Raw genomic sequence first — 16,240 nt, forward strand, 5'->3', positions numbered from 1 at the left:
ATCACCCTATGGGATCTATGGGGTCAAAGACCGTTCTATGGGGTCAGAGCCCATCCTATGGGGTCAAAGGTCCCCCTATGGGGTCAGAGGTCACCCTATGGGGTCAGAGGTCACCCTATGGGGGTCAAAGGCCGTCCTATGGGGTCTTATATCACCCTATGGGATCTATAGGATCTAAGACCGTTCTATGGGGTCAGAGACCGTTCTATAGGGTCAGAGGTCACCCTATGGGGTCAGAGCCCATCCTATGGGGTCAGAGGTCACCCACGAGGTCAAAGGTCACCCCCCACGAGGTCAAAGGTCACCCTATGGGCTCTATGGGGTCCGATATCATCGTATGGGACCTATAGGATCCAACACCGTTCTATGGGGTCAGAGCCCATCCTATGGGGTCAGAGGTCCCCCTATGGGGTCAGAGGTCACCCTATGGGGTCAAAGGCCGTCCTATGGGGGGTCAAAGGTCACCTTATGGGGTCAATAGTGTCAAAGGCCGTCCTATGGGATCCTATGGGGTCAAAGACCGTTCTATGGGGTCAAACGTCATCCTATGGGGTCAGAGCCCATCCTATGGGGTCAAAGGTCACCCACGGGGTCAGAGGTCACCCACGGGGTCAAAGGTCACCCCCCACGAGGTCAAAGGTCACCCTATGGGCTCTATGGGGTCCGATATTACCCTATGGGACCTATAGGATCTAAGACCGTTCTATGGGGTCAAACGTCATCCTATGGGGTCAGAGCCCATCCTATGGGGTCAGAGGTCACCCACGAGGTCAAAGGTCACCCCCCTCACGAGGTCAAAGGTCACCTTGCAGCCCCCTGGGCAGTTCCATAGCCCGGAGGATCTCCTGCCCCACATCGGAAGCGCTGAGACCCCGAAGTCGTTTCTCCCAGAAGAGCTGCGGGGGTCGTTAAGGGGAAAAGCCGTTAATTAAGGACTCATTAAGGGACAGCCGCCGTTAATTAACCCCCCCCACCCCTCAAGGGTTAATTACTAACGGGGTCTTATGGGGTTTTAGGGGGTTTCGGGGGTTCTATGGGGCCCTACAGGGCCTATAAGGCCTTATAGGGTCCTATGGGGCTCTATGGGGTTCTTATGGGGTCTTATGGGGGTCTATGGGGCTCTATGGGGTTCTATGGGGCTCTATGGGGTCTTATGGGGTTCTATGGGGTCCTATGGGGTCCTATGGGGTCTTATGGGGTTCTATGGGGTCCTATGGGGTTTTAGGGGGTTTCGGGGGTTCTATGGGGCCCTACGGGGCCTATAAGGCCTTATAGGGTCGTATGGGGTCTATGGGGTCGTATGGGGTTCTATGGGGTCCTATGGGGGTCTATGGGGTTCTATGGGGTCCTATGGGGTCTTATGGGGTCTTATGGGGCTCTATGGGGTTCTATGGGGTCTTATGGGGTCTGTATGGGGTCTGTATGGGGTCTTATGGGGTTCTATGGGGCTCAATGGGGTCTTATGGGGTTCTATGGGGTCCTATGGGGCTCTATGGGGTTCTATGGGGTCTTATGGGGTTTTAGGGGGTTTCGGGGGTTCCTATGGGGTCCTATGGGGCCTATAGGGCCTTATAGGGTCGTATAGGGTCTTATAGGGTCTTATAGGGTCTTATAGGGTTCTATGGGGTTCTATGGGGCTCAATGGGGTTCTATGGGGTCTTATGGGGGTCAAATGGGGTCTTATGGGGTCTTATGGGGTCTTATGGGGTCGTATGGGGTCTTATGGGGTCCTTATGGGGTCTTATGGGGTTCTATGGGGTCTTATGGGGGTCTTATGGGGCCCTACGGGGCCTATAAGGCCTTATAGGGTCTTATAGGGTCTTATGGGGTCTATGGGGTTCTATGGGGTCTTATGGGGTCTTATGCGGTTCTATGGGGTCCTATGGGGCTCTATGGGGGCCTATAGGGCCTTATAGGGCCGTATGGGGTCTATGGGGTCCTATGGGGTTCTATAGGGCCTTATAGGGCCGTATGGGGTCTTATGGGGTTCTATGGGGTCTTATGGGGGTCTTATGGGGCCCTACGGGGCCTATAAGGCCTTATAGGGTCTTATAGGGTCTTATGGGGTCTTATGGGGTCCTATGGGGTCCTATGGGGTCTTATGGGGTTCTATGGGGGTCGTATGGGGTCTTATGGGGTCTTATGGGGCCTTATGGGGTTCTATGGGGGTCTTATGGGGTTCTATGGGGTCTTATGGGGTCCTTATGGGGTTCTATGGGGTCTTATGGGGTTCTATGGGGCCTTATGGGGTTCTATGGGGTCTTATGGGGTCTTATGGGGTTCTATGGGGCTCAATGGGGTCTTATGGGGTCCTATGGGGCCTTATGGGGTTCTATGGGGTCTTATGGGGTTCTATGAGGTCTGTATGGGGTCCTATGGGGTCCTATGGGGCTCAATGGGGTCCTATGGGGTTTTATGGGGTTCTATGGGGTCTTATGGGGTCCTATGGGGTTCTATGGGGCCTTATGGGGTTCTATGGGGGTCTTATGGGGTCTTATGGGGTCCTATGGGGCTCAATGGGGTCCTATGGGGTTTTATGGGGTTCTATGGGGTCTTATGGAGTCCTATGGGGTCTTATGGGGTCTTATGGGGGTCTTATGGGGTTCTATGGGGTCTTATGGGGTTCTATGGGGTCTTATGGGGGTCTTATGGGGCCCTACGGGGCCTATAAGGCCTTATAGGGTCCTATGGGGTCGTATGGGGTCCTTATGGGGTCTTATGGGGTCTTATGGGGTCCTTATGGGGTTCTATGGGGTTCTATGGGGTTCTATGGGGTCTTATGGGGTCTTATGGGGTCTTATGGGGTTCTATGGGGTCTTATGGGGTTCTATGGGGTCTTATGGGGTCTTATGGGGTCTTATGGGGGTCTTATGGGGTCTTATGGGATCCTTATGGGGTCCTATGGGGTCCTACGGGGTTCTATGGGGTCTTATGGGGTCCTATGGGGTCTTATGAGGTTTTATAGGGTCTTATGAGGTCTTATGGGGTGCTATGGGGTCTTATAGGGTCCTATGGGGTTCTATGGGGGTCTTATGGGGTCTTATAGGATCCTCTGGAGTCTTATGGGGTTTTATAGAGTCTTATGGAGTCTTATGGGGTTCTATGGGGTCTTATAGGGTCGTATGGGGTCTAATGGGGTCTTATGGGGTCCTTATGGGATTTTATGGCTTCCTATGGGGTTTTATGGGGTTTTACGGGGTTTTATGGGTTCCTATGGGGTCTATGGGGTTTTATGGGGTCTTATGGGGTCGTATGGGGTCTTATGGGGTTTTATGGGGTCTTATGGGGTCCTTATGGGGTCTTATAGGGTCCTATGGGGTCCTATGGGTTCTTATAGCGTTCTATGGGGATCTATGGAGGTTTTATAGGCTCTTATGGAGTCCTATGGGGTCTTATAGGGTCTTATAGGGTTTTATGGGGTCTTATGGGGTTTTATGGGGTCCTTATGGGGTCTTCTGGGGTCCTTATCGGGTTTTATGGCTTCCTATGGGGTTTTATGGGGTTTTATGGGGTCGTATGGGGTTTTATTTGGACTTACGGGGTCTTATGGGGTTTTATGGGGTCTTATGGGGTCTTATGGGGTCTTATGGGGTCCTTATAGGGTCTCGTAAGTTCCTATGGGGTTTTATGGGGTTTTATGGGATTTTATGGGATTTTATGGGGTCTTATGGGGTTTTATGGGTTCCTATGGGGTTTTCTGGGTTTTTATAGGGTCTTATGGGATTTAGGGTTTTTATAGGGTCGGCCGGACCTGGCGGGGTTGGTCTGCGAGGCGTTGAGGGTCGGAACGGACTTTGTTGTCGGGGTGGTTGGTGACTTTGGTGACGGGTTGCTTAAAGATGGACGCCGTCTGCCGGATGGGGAGGGCCGTGTTGAGATCCGGTTTGCCCTATAAGAAGAATAGGGGGGAAAATAGAAGGGATCCCGAAACCCTATAAGGATAGAATGCCATATAAGGGCGCGCAATGCCGTAAAGGGGCGGGTTGATGGAAGGGATCGCGTAGGAGAGGCGTAATCCTATAAGGAATCGCATAGAAGAGCAGTAATCCTATAAGGAATCCCATATAAAAGCCATAATCCTATAAGGAGTCCCATATAAGAGCCATAATCCCATATAAAAGCCGTAATCCTATAAGGAATCCCATAGAGAAACCATAATCCTATAAGGAATCCCATATAAGAGTCATAATGCCATAGAAAAGCCATGATCCTATAAGGAATCCCATAGAAGAGCCATAATCCTATAAGGAATCCCATAGAGAAACCATAATCCTATAAGGAATCCCATATAAAAGCCATAATCCTATAAAGAATCCCATAGAAGAGCCATAATCCCATAGAAGAACCGTAATCCCATAAAGAATCCCATATAAGAGCCATAATCCTATAAGGAATCCCATATAAGACCCATAATCCCATATAAGAGCTGTAATCCCATAAAGAATCCCATATAAGAGCCATAATCCCATATAAAAGCCGTAATCCCATTAATAATCCCATATAAGAGCCATAATCCTATAAGGAATCCCATATAAGAGCCATAATCCCATATAAGAGCCGTAATCCTATAAGGAATCCCATATAAGAGCCATAATCCCATAAAGAATCCCATATAAGAGCCATAATCCCATAGAAGAGCCGTAATCCTATAAAGAATCCCATATAAGAGCCGTAATCCCATTAATAATCCCATATAAGAGCCATAATCCTATAAGGAATCCCATATAAGACCCATAATCCCATATAAGAGCTGTAATCCTATAAGGAATCCCATATAAGAGCCGTAATCCCATAAAGAATCCCATATAAGAGCCGTAATCCCATAAAGAATCCCATAGAAGAGCCATAATCCCATATAAAAGCCGTAATCCCATTAATAATCCCATATAAAAGCCATAATCCCATAAAGAATCCCATATAAGACCCATAATCCCATATAAGAGCCATAATCCCATAAGGAATCCCATAGAGAAACCATAATCCTATAAGGAATCCCATATAAGAGCCATAATCCTATAAGGAATCCCATATAAGAGCCATAATCCCATATAAGAGCTGTAATCCCATAAAGAATCCCATATAAAAGCCATAATCCCATAAAGAATCCCATATAAGACCCATAATCCCATATAAAAGCCATAATCCTATAAAGAATCCCATATAAGAGCCGTAATCCCATTAATGATCCCATATAAGAGCCATAATCCTATAAGGAATCCCATATAAGACCCATAATCCCATATAAGAGCTGTAATCCTATAAGGAATCCCATAGAAGAGCCATAATCCCAAAGATAACCCCATATAAGAGCCGTAATCCTATAAGAAATCCCATAGAGAAACCATAATCCTATAAGGAATCCCATATAAGACCCATAATCCCATATAAAAGCCGTAATCCCATAAAGAATCCCATATAAGAGCCATAATCCCATAAAGAATCCCATATAAAAGCCGTAATCCTACAAGAAATCCCATAGAAGACCCATAATCCTATAAGGAATCCCATCTAAGAGCCATAATCCCATTAATAATCCCATATAAGAGCCGTAATCCCATAAAGAATCCCATATAAAAGCCATAATCCTATTAATAATCCCATATAGAAACCATAATCCTATAAGGAGTCCCATATAAGACCCATAATCCCATATAAGAGCCGTAATCCTATAAAGAATCCCATATAAGAGCCGTAATCCTATAAGGAATCCCATATAAGAGCCATAATCCTATAAGGAATCCCATATAAGAGCCATAATCCCATATAAAAGCCGTAATCCTATAAAGAATCCCATATAAAAGCCATAATCCTATAAAGAATCCCATATAAGACCCATAATCCCATATAAGAGCTGTAATCCTATAAAGAATCCCATATAAGAGCCATAATCCCATTAATAATCCCATATAAGAGCCGTAATCCCATTAATAATCCCATATAAGAGCCATAATCCTATAAGAAATCCCATATAAGAGCCGTAATCCTATAAGAAATCCCATAGAGAAACCATAATCCTATAAGGAATCCCATATAAGAGCCATAATCCCATATAAGAGCCGTAATCCCATAAAGAATCCCATATAAGAGCCATAATCCTATAAGGAATCCCATATAAAAGCCATAATCCTATAAGGAGTCCCATATAAGAGCCATAATCCCATATAAAAGCCGTAATCCTATAAGGAATCCCATATAAGAGCCATAATCCTATAAGGAATCCCATATAAAAGCCATAATCCTATAAAGAATCCCATATAAGACCCATAATCCCATAGAAGAGCCGTAATCCCATAAAGAATCCCATAGAAGAGCCGTAATCCCATAAAGAATCCCATATAAAAGCCATAATCCTATAAGGAATCCCATATAAGAGCCATAATCCTATAAGGAATCCCATATAAGAGCCATAATCCCATATAAGAGCTGTAATCCCATAAAGAACCCCATATAAAAGCCATAATCCTATAAAGAACCCCATATAAGACCCATAATCCCATATAAGAGCCGTAATCCTATAAAGAATCCCATATAAGAGCCATAATCCCATATAAGAGCCGTAATCCCATAAAGAATCCCATATAAGAGCCATAATCCTATAAGGAATCCCATATAAGAGCCATAATCCTATAAGGAATCCCATATAAAAGCCATAATCCTATAAAGAACCCCATATAAGAGCCATAATCCCATAGAAGAGCCGTAATCCTATAAGGAATCCCATAGAGAAACCATAATCCTATAAGGAATCCCATATAAGAGCCATAATCCTATAAGGAATCCCATATAAGAGCCATAATCCCATATAAGAGCCGTAATCCCATAAAGAATCCCATATAAGAGCCATAATCCCATAAAGAATCCCATATAAGAGCCATAATACCATTAATAATCCCATATAAGAGCCATAATCCTATAAGAAATCCCATAGAGAAACCATAATCCTATAAGGAATCCCATATAAAAGCCATAATCCTATAAGGAATCCCATATAAGAGCCATAATCCCATATAAGAGCCGTAATCCCATAAAGAATCCCATAGAAGAGCCGTAATCCCATAAAGAATCCCATAGAAGAGCCGTAATCCCATAAAGAATCCCATATAAAAGCCATAATCCTATAAGGAATCCCATATAAGAGCCATAATCCTATAAGGAATCCCATATAAGAGCCATAATCCCATATAAGAGCTGTAATCCCATAAAGAACCCCATATAAAAGCCATAATCCTATAAAGAACCCCATATAAGACCCATAATCCCATATAAGAGCCGTAATCCTATAAAGAATCCCATATAAGAGCCATGATCCTATAAGGAATCCCATAGAAGAGCCATAATCCTATAAGGAATCCCATATAAGAGCCATAATCCTATAAGGAATCCCATATAAAAGCCATAATCCTATAAAGAATCCCATATAAGACCCATAATCCCATAGAAGAGCCGTAATCCCATAAAGAATCCCATAGAAGAGCCGTAATCCCATAAAGAATCCCATATAAAAGCCATGATCCTATAAGGAATCCCATATAAGAGCCATAATCCTATAAGGAATCCCATATAAGAGCCATAATCCCATATAAGAGCCGTAATCCTATAAAGAATCCCATATAAGAGCCATAATCCTATAAGGAATCCCATATAAGAGCCATAATCCTATAAGGAATCCCATATAAGACCCATAATCCCATATAAGAGCCGTAATCCCATAAAGAATCCCATATAAAAGCCATAATCCTATAAAGAATCCCATAGAAGAGCCATAATCCCATTAATAATGGGGTTATTAATGGGGTTTTGGGGTTATTAATGGGGTTATGGGGTTATTAATGGGGTTATGGGGTTATTAATGGGGTTATGGGGGTATTAATGGGGTTTTGGGGTTATTAATGGGGTTATTAATGGGGTTTTGGGGTTATTAATGGGGTTATGGGGTTATTAATGGGGTTATTAATGGGGTTTTGGGGTTATTAATGGGGTTATTAATGGGGTTATGGGGTTATTAATGGGGTTTTGGGGTTATTAATGGGGTTATTAATGGGGTTTTGGGGGTATTAATGGGGTTTTGGGGTTATTAATGGGGTTATTAATGGGGTTTTGGGGTTATTAATGGGGTTTTGGGGTTATTAATGGGGTTATTAATGGGGTTTTGGGGTTATTAATGGGGTTATGGGGGTATTAATGGGGTTATTAATGGGGTTATTAATGGGGTTATTAATGGGGTTTTGGGGTTATTAATGGGGTTTTGGGGGTATTAATGGGGTTATGGGGTTATTAATGGGGTTATTAATGGGGTTATGGGGTTATTAATGGCGTTATGGGGTTATTAATGGGGTTTTGGGGGTATTAATGGGGTTATTAATGGGGTTTTGGGGGTATTAATGGGGTTATGGGGTTATTAATGGGGTTATTAATGGGGTTTTGGGGTTATTAATGGGGTTATGGGGTTATTAATGGGGTTATTAATGGGATTATGGGGGTATTAATGGGGTTATTAATGGGGTTATTAATGGGGTTTTGGGGTTATTAATAGGGTTATTAATGGGATTGTGGGGTTATTAATGGGGTTATTAATGGGGTTATGGGGTTATTAATGGGGTTTTGGGGTTATTAATGGGGTTTTGGGGGTATTAATGGGGTTATGGGGTTATTAATGGGGTTATTAATGGGGTTATGGGGTTATTAATGGGGTTTTGGGGTTATTAATGGGGTTATTAATGGGGTTTTGGGGTTATTAATGGGGTTATGGGGTTATTAATGGGGTTATTAATGGGGTTATGGGGTTATTAATGGGGTTATGGGGTTATTAATGGGGTTATTAATGGGATTATGGGGGTATTAATGGGGTTATGGGGTTATTAATGGGGTTATTAATGGGGTTATGGGGTTATTAATGGGGTTTTGGGGGTATTAATGGGGTTATGGGGGTATTAATGGGGTTATTAATGGGGCTTTGGGGTTATTAATGGGGTTATTAATGGGATTATGGGGTTATTAATGGGGTTATGGGGTTATTAATGGGGTTATTAATGGGGTTTTGGGGGTATTAATGGGGTTTTGGGGTTATTAATGGGGTTATTAATGGGGTTTTGGGGGTTATTAATGGGGTTATGGGGTTATTAATGGGGTTATTAATGGGGTTTTGGGGTTATTAATGGGGTTTTGGGGGTATTAATGGGGTTATGGGGTTATTAATGGGGTTATGGGGGTATTAATGGGGTTATTAATGGGGTTATGGGGTTATTAATGGGGTTATTAATGGGGTTTTGGGGTTATTAATGGGGTTATGGGGTTATTAATGGGGTTATTAATGGGGTTTTGGGGTTATTAATGGCGTTATTAATGGGGTTTTGGGGTTATTAATGGGGTTATGGGGTTATTAATGGGGTTATTAATGGGGTTTTGGGGGTTATTAATGGGGTTATGGGGTTATTAATGGGGTTTTGGGGGTATTAATGGGGTTATTAATGGGGTTATGGGGTTATTAATGGGGTTATTAATGGGGTTTTGGGGTTATTAATGGGGTTATGGGGTTATTAATGGGGTTATTAATGGGGTTTTGGGGTTATTAATGGGGTTATGGGGGTATTAATGGGGTTATTAATGGGGTTTTGGGGTTATTAATGGGGTTATTAATGGGGTTTTGGGGTTATTAATGGGGTTTTGGGGTTTTAATGGGGTTATTAATGGGGTTATGGGGTTATTAATGGGGTTTTGGGGTTATTAATGGGGTTATTAATGGGGTTTTGGGGTTATTAATGGGGTTTTGGGGGTATTAATGGGGTTATGGGGTTATTAATGGGGTTATTAATGGGGTTATGGGGTTATTAATGGGGTTTTGGGGTTATTAATGGGGTTATTAATGGGGTTTTGGGGTTATTAATGGGGTTATGGGGTTATTAATGGGGTTATTAATGGGGTTATGGGGTTATTAATGGGGTTTTGGGGGTATTAATGGGGTTATTAATGGGGTTATTAATGGGGTTTTGGGGTTATTAATGGGGTTTTGGGGGTATTAATGGGGTTATTAATGGGGTTATGGGATTATTAATGGGGTTTTGGGGTTATTAATGGGGTTTTGGGGTTATTAATGGGGTTATTAATGGGGTTTTGGGGTTATTAATGGGGTTTTGGGGTATTAATGGGGTTATTAATGGGATTATGGGGTTATTAATGGGGTTATGGGGGTATTAATGGGGTTATTAATGGGGTTATGGGGTTATTAATGGGGTTATTAATGGGATTATGGGGGTATTAATGGGGTTTTGGGGTTATTAATGGGGTTTTTAATGGGGTTATGGGGTTATTAATGGGGTTATGGGGGTATTAATGGGGTTATTAATGGGGTTTTGGGGTTATTAATGGGGTTATGGGGTTATTAATGGGGTTTTGGGGTTATTAATGGGGTTATGGGGTTATTAATGGGGTTATGGGGTTATTAATGGGGTTATTAATGGGGTTTTGGGGTTATTAATGGGGTTATTAATGGGGTTATGGGGTTATTAATGGGGTTATTAATGGGGTTTTGGGGTTATTAATGGGGTTATTAATGGGGTTATGGGGTTATTAATGGGGCTTTGGGGTTATTAATGGGGTTATTAATGGGGTTATGGGGGTATTAATGGGGTTATTAATGGGGTTTTGGGGTTATTAATGGGGTTATTAATGGGGTTATGGGGTTATTAATGGGGTTTTGGGGTTATTAATGGGGTTATTAATGGGGTTTTGGGGTTATTAATGGGGTTATGGGGTTATTAATGGGGTTATTAATGGGGTTATGGGGTTATTAATGGGGTTTTGGGGGTATTAATGGGGTTATTAATGGGGTTATTAATGGGGTTTTGGGGTTATTAATGGGGTTTTGGGGGTATTAATGGGGTTATTAATGGGGTTATGGGATTATTAATGGGGTTTTGGGGTTATTAATGGGGTTTTGGGGTTATTAATGGGGTTATTAATGGGGTTTTGGGGTTATTAATGGGGTTTTGGGGTATTAATGGGGTTATTAATGGGATTATGGGGTTATTAATGGGGTTATGGGGGTATTAATGGGGTTATTAATGGGGTTATGGGGTTATTAATGGGGTTATTAATGGGATTATGGGGGTATTAATGGGGTTTTGGGGTTATTAATGGGGTTTTTAATGGGGTTATGGGGTTATTAATGGGGTTATGGGGGTATTAATGGGGTTATTAATGGGGTTTTGGGGTTATTAATGGGGTTATGGGGTTATTAATGGGGTTTTGGGGTTATTAATGGGGTTATGGGGTTATTAATGGGGTTATGGGGTTATTAATGGGGTTATTAATGGGGTTTTGGGGTTATTAATGGGGTTATTAATGGGGTTATGGGGTTATTAATGGGGTTATTAATGGGGTTTTGGGGTTATTAATGGGGTTATTAATGGGGTTATGGGGTTATTAATGGGGCTTTGGGGTTATTAATGGGGTTATTAATGGGGTTATGGGGGTATTAATGGGGTTATTAATGGGGTTTTGGGGTTATTAATGGGGTTATTAATGGGGTTATGGGGTTATTAATGGGGTTTTGGGGTTATTAATGGGGTTATTAATGGGGTTTTGGGGTTATTAATGGGGTTATGGGGTTATTAATGGGGTTTTGGGGTTATTAATGGGGTTATTAATGGGGTTATGGGGTTATGGGCTTCTAGGATCGTCCTCTTAAAGGGCCAGCGTACCTTATTGGGATGAAGCGATTCGTTCCTCAATCTCTGTTTATTCTTCTGTAATTTACTCGGCATCATTTTGCCCGTGCGGAAATCGAAACAACTCAAATCCACGGCGTTCCCCAAATAACGGGCAAGTTGAGGTTTGCTTCGGAACTTCTTCCCGCTCGGACTGTGGGGGCAGAGAAGAAAAAAAACCCCCAAAAAATCCCATATTCCCAGCCCCAAAAACCCCATAAAAAACCCTATAACCGCAACGGCTGTGAAGGTGTAGGAAAAGACCCCAAAATCGCTGTTTTTGAGCCCAAAATTGGACTTTTTGACCCCAAAATCTCAAAGGTTGACCCCAAAATACCTCACTTTGGCCCTACACAAATCTATGGGGAGGAAAAAACCCCAAAAATCCCATATTCCCAGCCCCCAAAACCCCATAAAAAACCCTATAAACGTAGGGCGGCGAATGGCTGCGATAAGACACCAAAATCGACCATTTTCGGCCCCAAAATTGCATATTTTCACCCCAAAATTTCCCAGATTCGCCCCAAATATCTCACCTTACCCTACAAATATTTATGGGGTGGAGAAAACCCCCAAAATCCCCCATTTGACCCCAAAAACCCCATAAAAAACCCTATAAACGTAGGGCGGCGAATGGCTGCGAAAAGACACCAAATGGACCATTTTTGGCCCCAAAAGTGGACATTTTGACCCCAAAATCGCCAATATTCACCCCAAAATATCTCTCTTAGGCCCTACAGAGACTCACAGGGAAGAAAAATCCCCAAAATCCCATATTCTCAGCCCCAAAAACCCCATAAAAAACCCTATAACCGTAACGGCGGTGAAGGTGTAGGAAAAGACCCCAAAATCGGCCATTTTTGACCCCAAAATAGGATGTTTTGACCCCAAAATCGCCATGATTGACCCCAAAGTATCCCCTCTAACCCTAAAAGGACATATGGGGAGGAGAAAACCCCAAAAATCCCCCATTGGACCCCAAAAACCCCATAAAAAACCCTATAAACGGAAAAGCGGCGAATGGGTGCGATGGGACCATTTTTGACCCCAAATTTGGACTTTTTGACCCCAAAATCTCAAAGGTTGACCCCAAAAAACCTCACTTTGGCCCTACAAATATCTATGGGGTGGAGAAAACCCCCAAAATCCCCCATTTGACCCCAAAAACCCCATAAAAAACCCTATAAACGTAGGGCCGTGAATGGGTGCGAAAAGACCCCAAATGGACCATTTTTGATCCCAAAATTGCATATTTTCACCCCAAAATTTCCCACATTCGCCCCAAATATCTCACTTTGGCCCTACACAAATCTATGGGGAAGAAAAATCCCAAAAATCCCATATTCCCAGCCCCAAAAACCCCATAAAAAACCCCATAACCGCAACGGCGGCGAATGGGTGGGAAAATCGACCATTTTTGACCCAAAATTGCATATTTTCACCCCAAAATCTCAAAGGTTGACCCTAAAATATCTCACCTTAACCCTACACAAATCTATGGGGTGGAAAAAGTCCCCAAAATCCCATATTCCCAGCCCCAAAAACCCCAAAAACCCCATAAAAAACCCCATAACCGCAACGGCTGTGAATGGGTGGGAAAATCGACCATTTTTGACCCAAAATTGCATATTTTCACCCCAAAATCGCAACAATTGACCCCAAAAAACCTCACTTTGGCCCTACACAAATCTATGGGGAGGAAAAAACCCCAAAAATCCCATATTCCCAGCCCCAAAAACCCCAAAAACCCCATAAAAACCCTATAAACGCAACGGCGGTGAATGGGTGCAAAAAGACCCCAAAATCGCTGTTTTTGAGCCCAAAATAGGATGTTTTGACCCCAAAATCTCAAAGGTTGACCCCAAAATATCTCTCTTAGGCCATACAGAGACTCACAGGGAAGAAAAATCCCCAAAATCCCATATTCTCAGCCCCAAAAACCCCATAAAAAACCCTATAAACGCAACGGCGGTGAATTGGTGGGAAAAGACCCCAAAATCGACCATTTTTGACCCCAAAATTGGACTTTTTGACCCCAAAATCGCCATGATTCCCCCCAAATATCTCACTTTGGCCCTACACAAATCTATGGGGTGGAAAAAGTCCCAAAAATCCCCCATTGGACCCCAAAAACCCCATAAAAAACCCTATAAACGGAAGGGCGGCGAATGGGTGCGATGGGACCATTTTTGACCCCAAATTTGGACTTTTTGACCCCAAAATCTCAACAATTGACCCCAAAATACCTCACTTTGGCCCTACAAATATCTATGGGGTGGAGAAAACCCCCAAAATCCCCCATTTGACCCCAAAAACCCCATAAAAAACCCTATAAACGTAGGGCCGTGAATGGGTGCGAAAAGACCCCAAATGGACCATTTTTGATCCCAAAATTGCATATTTTCACCCCAAAATTTCCCACATTCGCCCCAAATATCTCACTTTGGCCCTACACAAATCTATGGGGAAGAAAAATCCCAAAAATCCCATATTCCCAGCCCCAAAAACCCCATAAAAAACCCTATAAACGTAATGGCGACGAATGGCTGCGAAAAGACACCAAAATCGACCATTTTCGGTCCCAAAATAGGATGTTTTGACCCCAAAATCTCAACAATTGACCACAAAAAACCTCACTTTGGCCCTACAAATACTTATGGGGTGGAAAAAAACCCCCAAAATCCCATATTCCCAGCCCCAAAAAACCCCCAAAACCCCATAAAAAACCCTATAAATGGAAGGGCGGTGAATGGGTGGGAAAAGACACTGAAATCGACCATTTTCAGCCCCAAAATTGGACTTTTTGACCCCAAAATCTCAAAGGTTGACCCTAAAATATCTCACCTTAACCCTACACAAATCTATGGGGAGGAAAAAACCCCAAAAATCCCATATTCCCAGCCCCAAAAACCCCATAAAAAACCCCATAACCGCAACGGCTGTGAATGGGTGGGAAAATCGACCATTTTTGACCCAAAATTGCATATTTTCACCCCAAAATCGCAACAATTGACCCCAAAAAACCTCACTTTGGCCCTACACAAATCTATGGTGTGGAGAAAACCCCCAAAAATCCCCCATTTGACCCCAAAAACCCCATAAAAAACCCTATAAACGTAATGGTGGCGAATGGCTGCGAAAAGACCCCAAAATCGCTGTTTTTGAGCCCCAAAATTGGACTTTTTGACCCCAAAATCACCATGATTCGCCCCAAAGTATCCCCCCTAACCCTGAATGGATATATGGGGTGGAGAAAACCCCCAAAATCCCATATTCTCAGCCCCAAAAACCCCATAAAAAACCCTATAAACGTAGGGCGGCAAATGGGTGGGAAAAGACACTGAAATCAGCCATTTTCAGCCCCAAAATTGGACTTTTTCACCCCAAAATTGCCAATATTCACCCCAAAGTATCTCACTTTGACCATACAGAGACCCACAGGGAAGAAAAATCCCCAAAATCCCATATTCCCAGCCCCAAAAACCCCATAAAAAACCCCATAACCGCCACGGCGGCGAAGGGGTAGGAAAAGACCCCAAATGGACCATTTTTGATCCCAAAATTGCATATTTTCACCCCAAAATTTCCCACATTCGCCCCAGATATCTCACTTTGGCCCTACACAAATCTATGGGGAAGAAAAATCCCAAAAATCCCATATTCCCAACCCCAAAAACCCCATAAAAAACCCTATAACCGCAACGGCGGTGAATGGGTGCAAAAAGACCCCAAAATCGCTGTTTCTGAGCCCAAAATCAGACATTTTGACCCCAAAATCTCAACAATTGACCACAAAAAACCTCACTTTGGCCCTACAAATACCTATGGGGTGGAGGATGTCCCAAAAATCCCCCATTGGACCCCCAAAACCCCATAAGAAACCCTATAACCGGAACGGCGGTGAAGGTGTAGGAAAAGACCCCAAAATCGCTGTTTTTGAGCCCAAAATTGGACATTTTGACCCCAAAATCTCAAAGGTTGACCCTAATATATGTCCTCTTACCCTAAATGGATACTTGGGGAGGAGAAAACCCCCAAAATCCCCCATTTGACCCCCAAAACCCCATAAAAAACCCTATAAACGGAAGGGCGGCGAATGGCTGCGAAAAGACACCAAAATCGACCATTTTCGGCCCCAAAAGTGGACATTTTGACCCCAAAATCTCAACAATTGACCCCAAAAAACCTCACTTTGGCCCTACACAAATCTATGGGGAGGAAAAAACCCCAAAAATCCCATATTCCCAGCCCCAAAAACCCCATAAAAAACCCCATAACCGCAACGGCTGTGAATGGGTGGGAAAATCGACCATTTTTGACCCAAAATTGCATATTTTCACCCCAAAATCTCAACAATTGACCCCAAAAAACCTCACTTTGGCCCTACAAATATCTATGGGGTGGAAAAAACCCCAAAAATCCCATATTCCCAGCCCCAAAAACCCCATAAAAAACCCTATAACCGCAACGGCGGTGAATGGGTGCAAAAAGACACCAAAATCGACCATTTTCGGCCCCAAAATTGCATATTTTCA

The 16,240-nt window shown here is 43.2% G+C and overlaps 1 protein-coding gene across 1 annotated transcript in view; it reads right to left on the reverse strand.

Moving 5' to 3' along the window:
- LOC121108245 (methyl-CpG-binding domain protein 2-like) overlaps nucleotides 1-16,240 on the reverse strand; it is a 32,821-nt gene that overhangs the window by 10,631 nt on the left and 5,950 nt on the right. Inside the window, exons 2-4 of the mRNA XM_040655665.2 lie at nucleotides 11,700-11,859; nucleotides 3,752-3,889; nucleotides 806-896 (exon numbers count right to left, since the gene is read on the reverse strand). Coding sequence (XP_040511599.1) covers nucleotides 806-896; nucleotides 3,752-3,889; nucleotides 11,700-11,859 — 389 coding nt within the window. The remainder of the gene's footprint in view (nucleotides 1-805; nucleotides 897-3,751; nucleotides 3,890-11,699; nucleotides 11,860-16,240) is intronic.

This window comes from Gallus gallus, chromosome Z (genome assembly GCF_016699485.2).
Source record: "Gallus gallus isolate bGalGal1 chromosome Z, bGalGal1.mat.broiler.GRCg7b, whole genome shotgun sequence".
In the NCBI taxonomy this organism is placed as follows: Eukaryota; Metazoa; Chordata; class Aves; order Galliformes; family Phasianidae; genus Gallus; species Gallus gallus.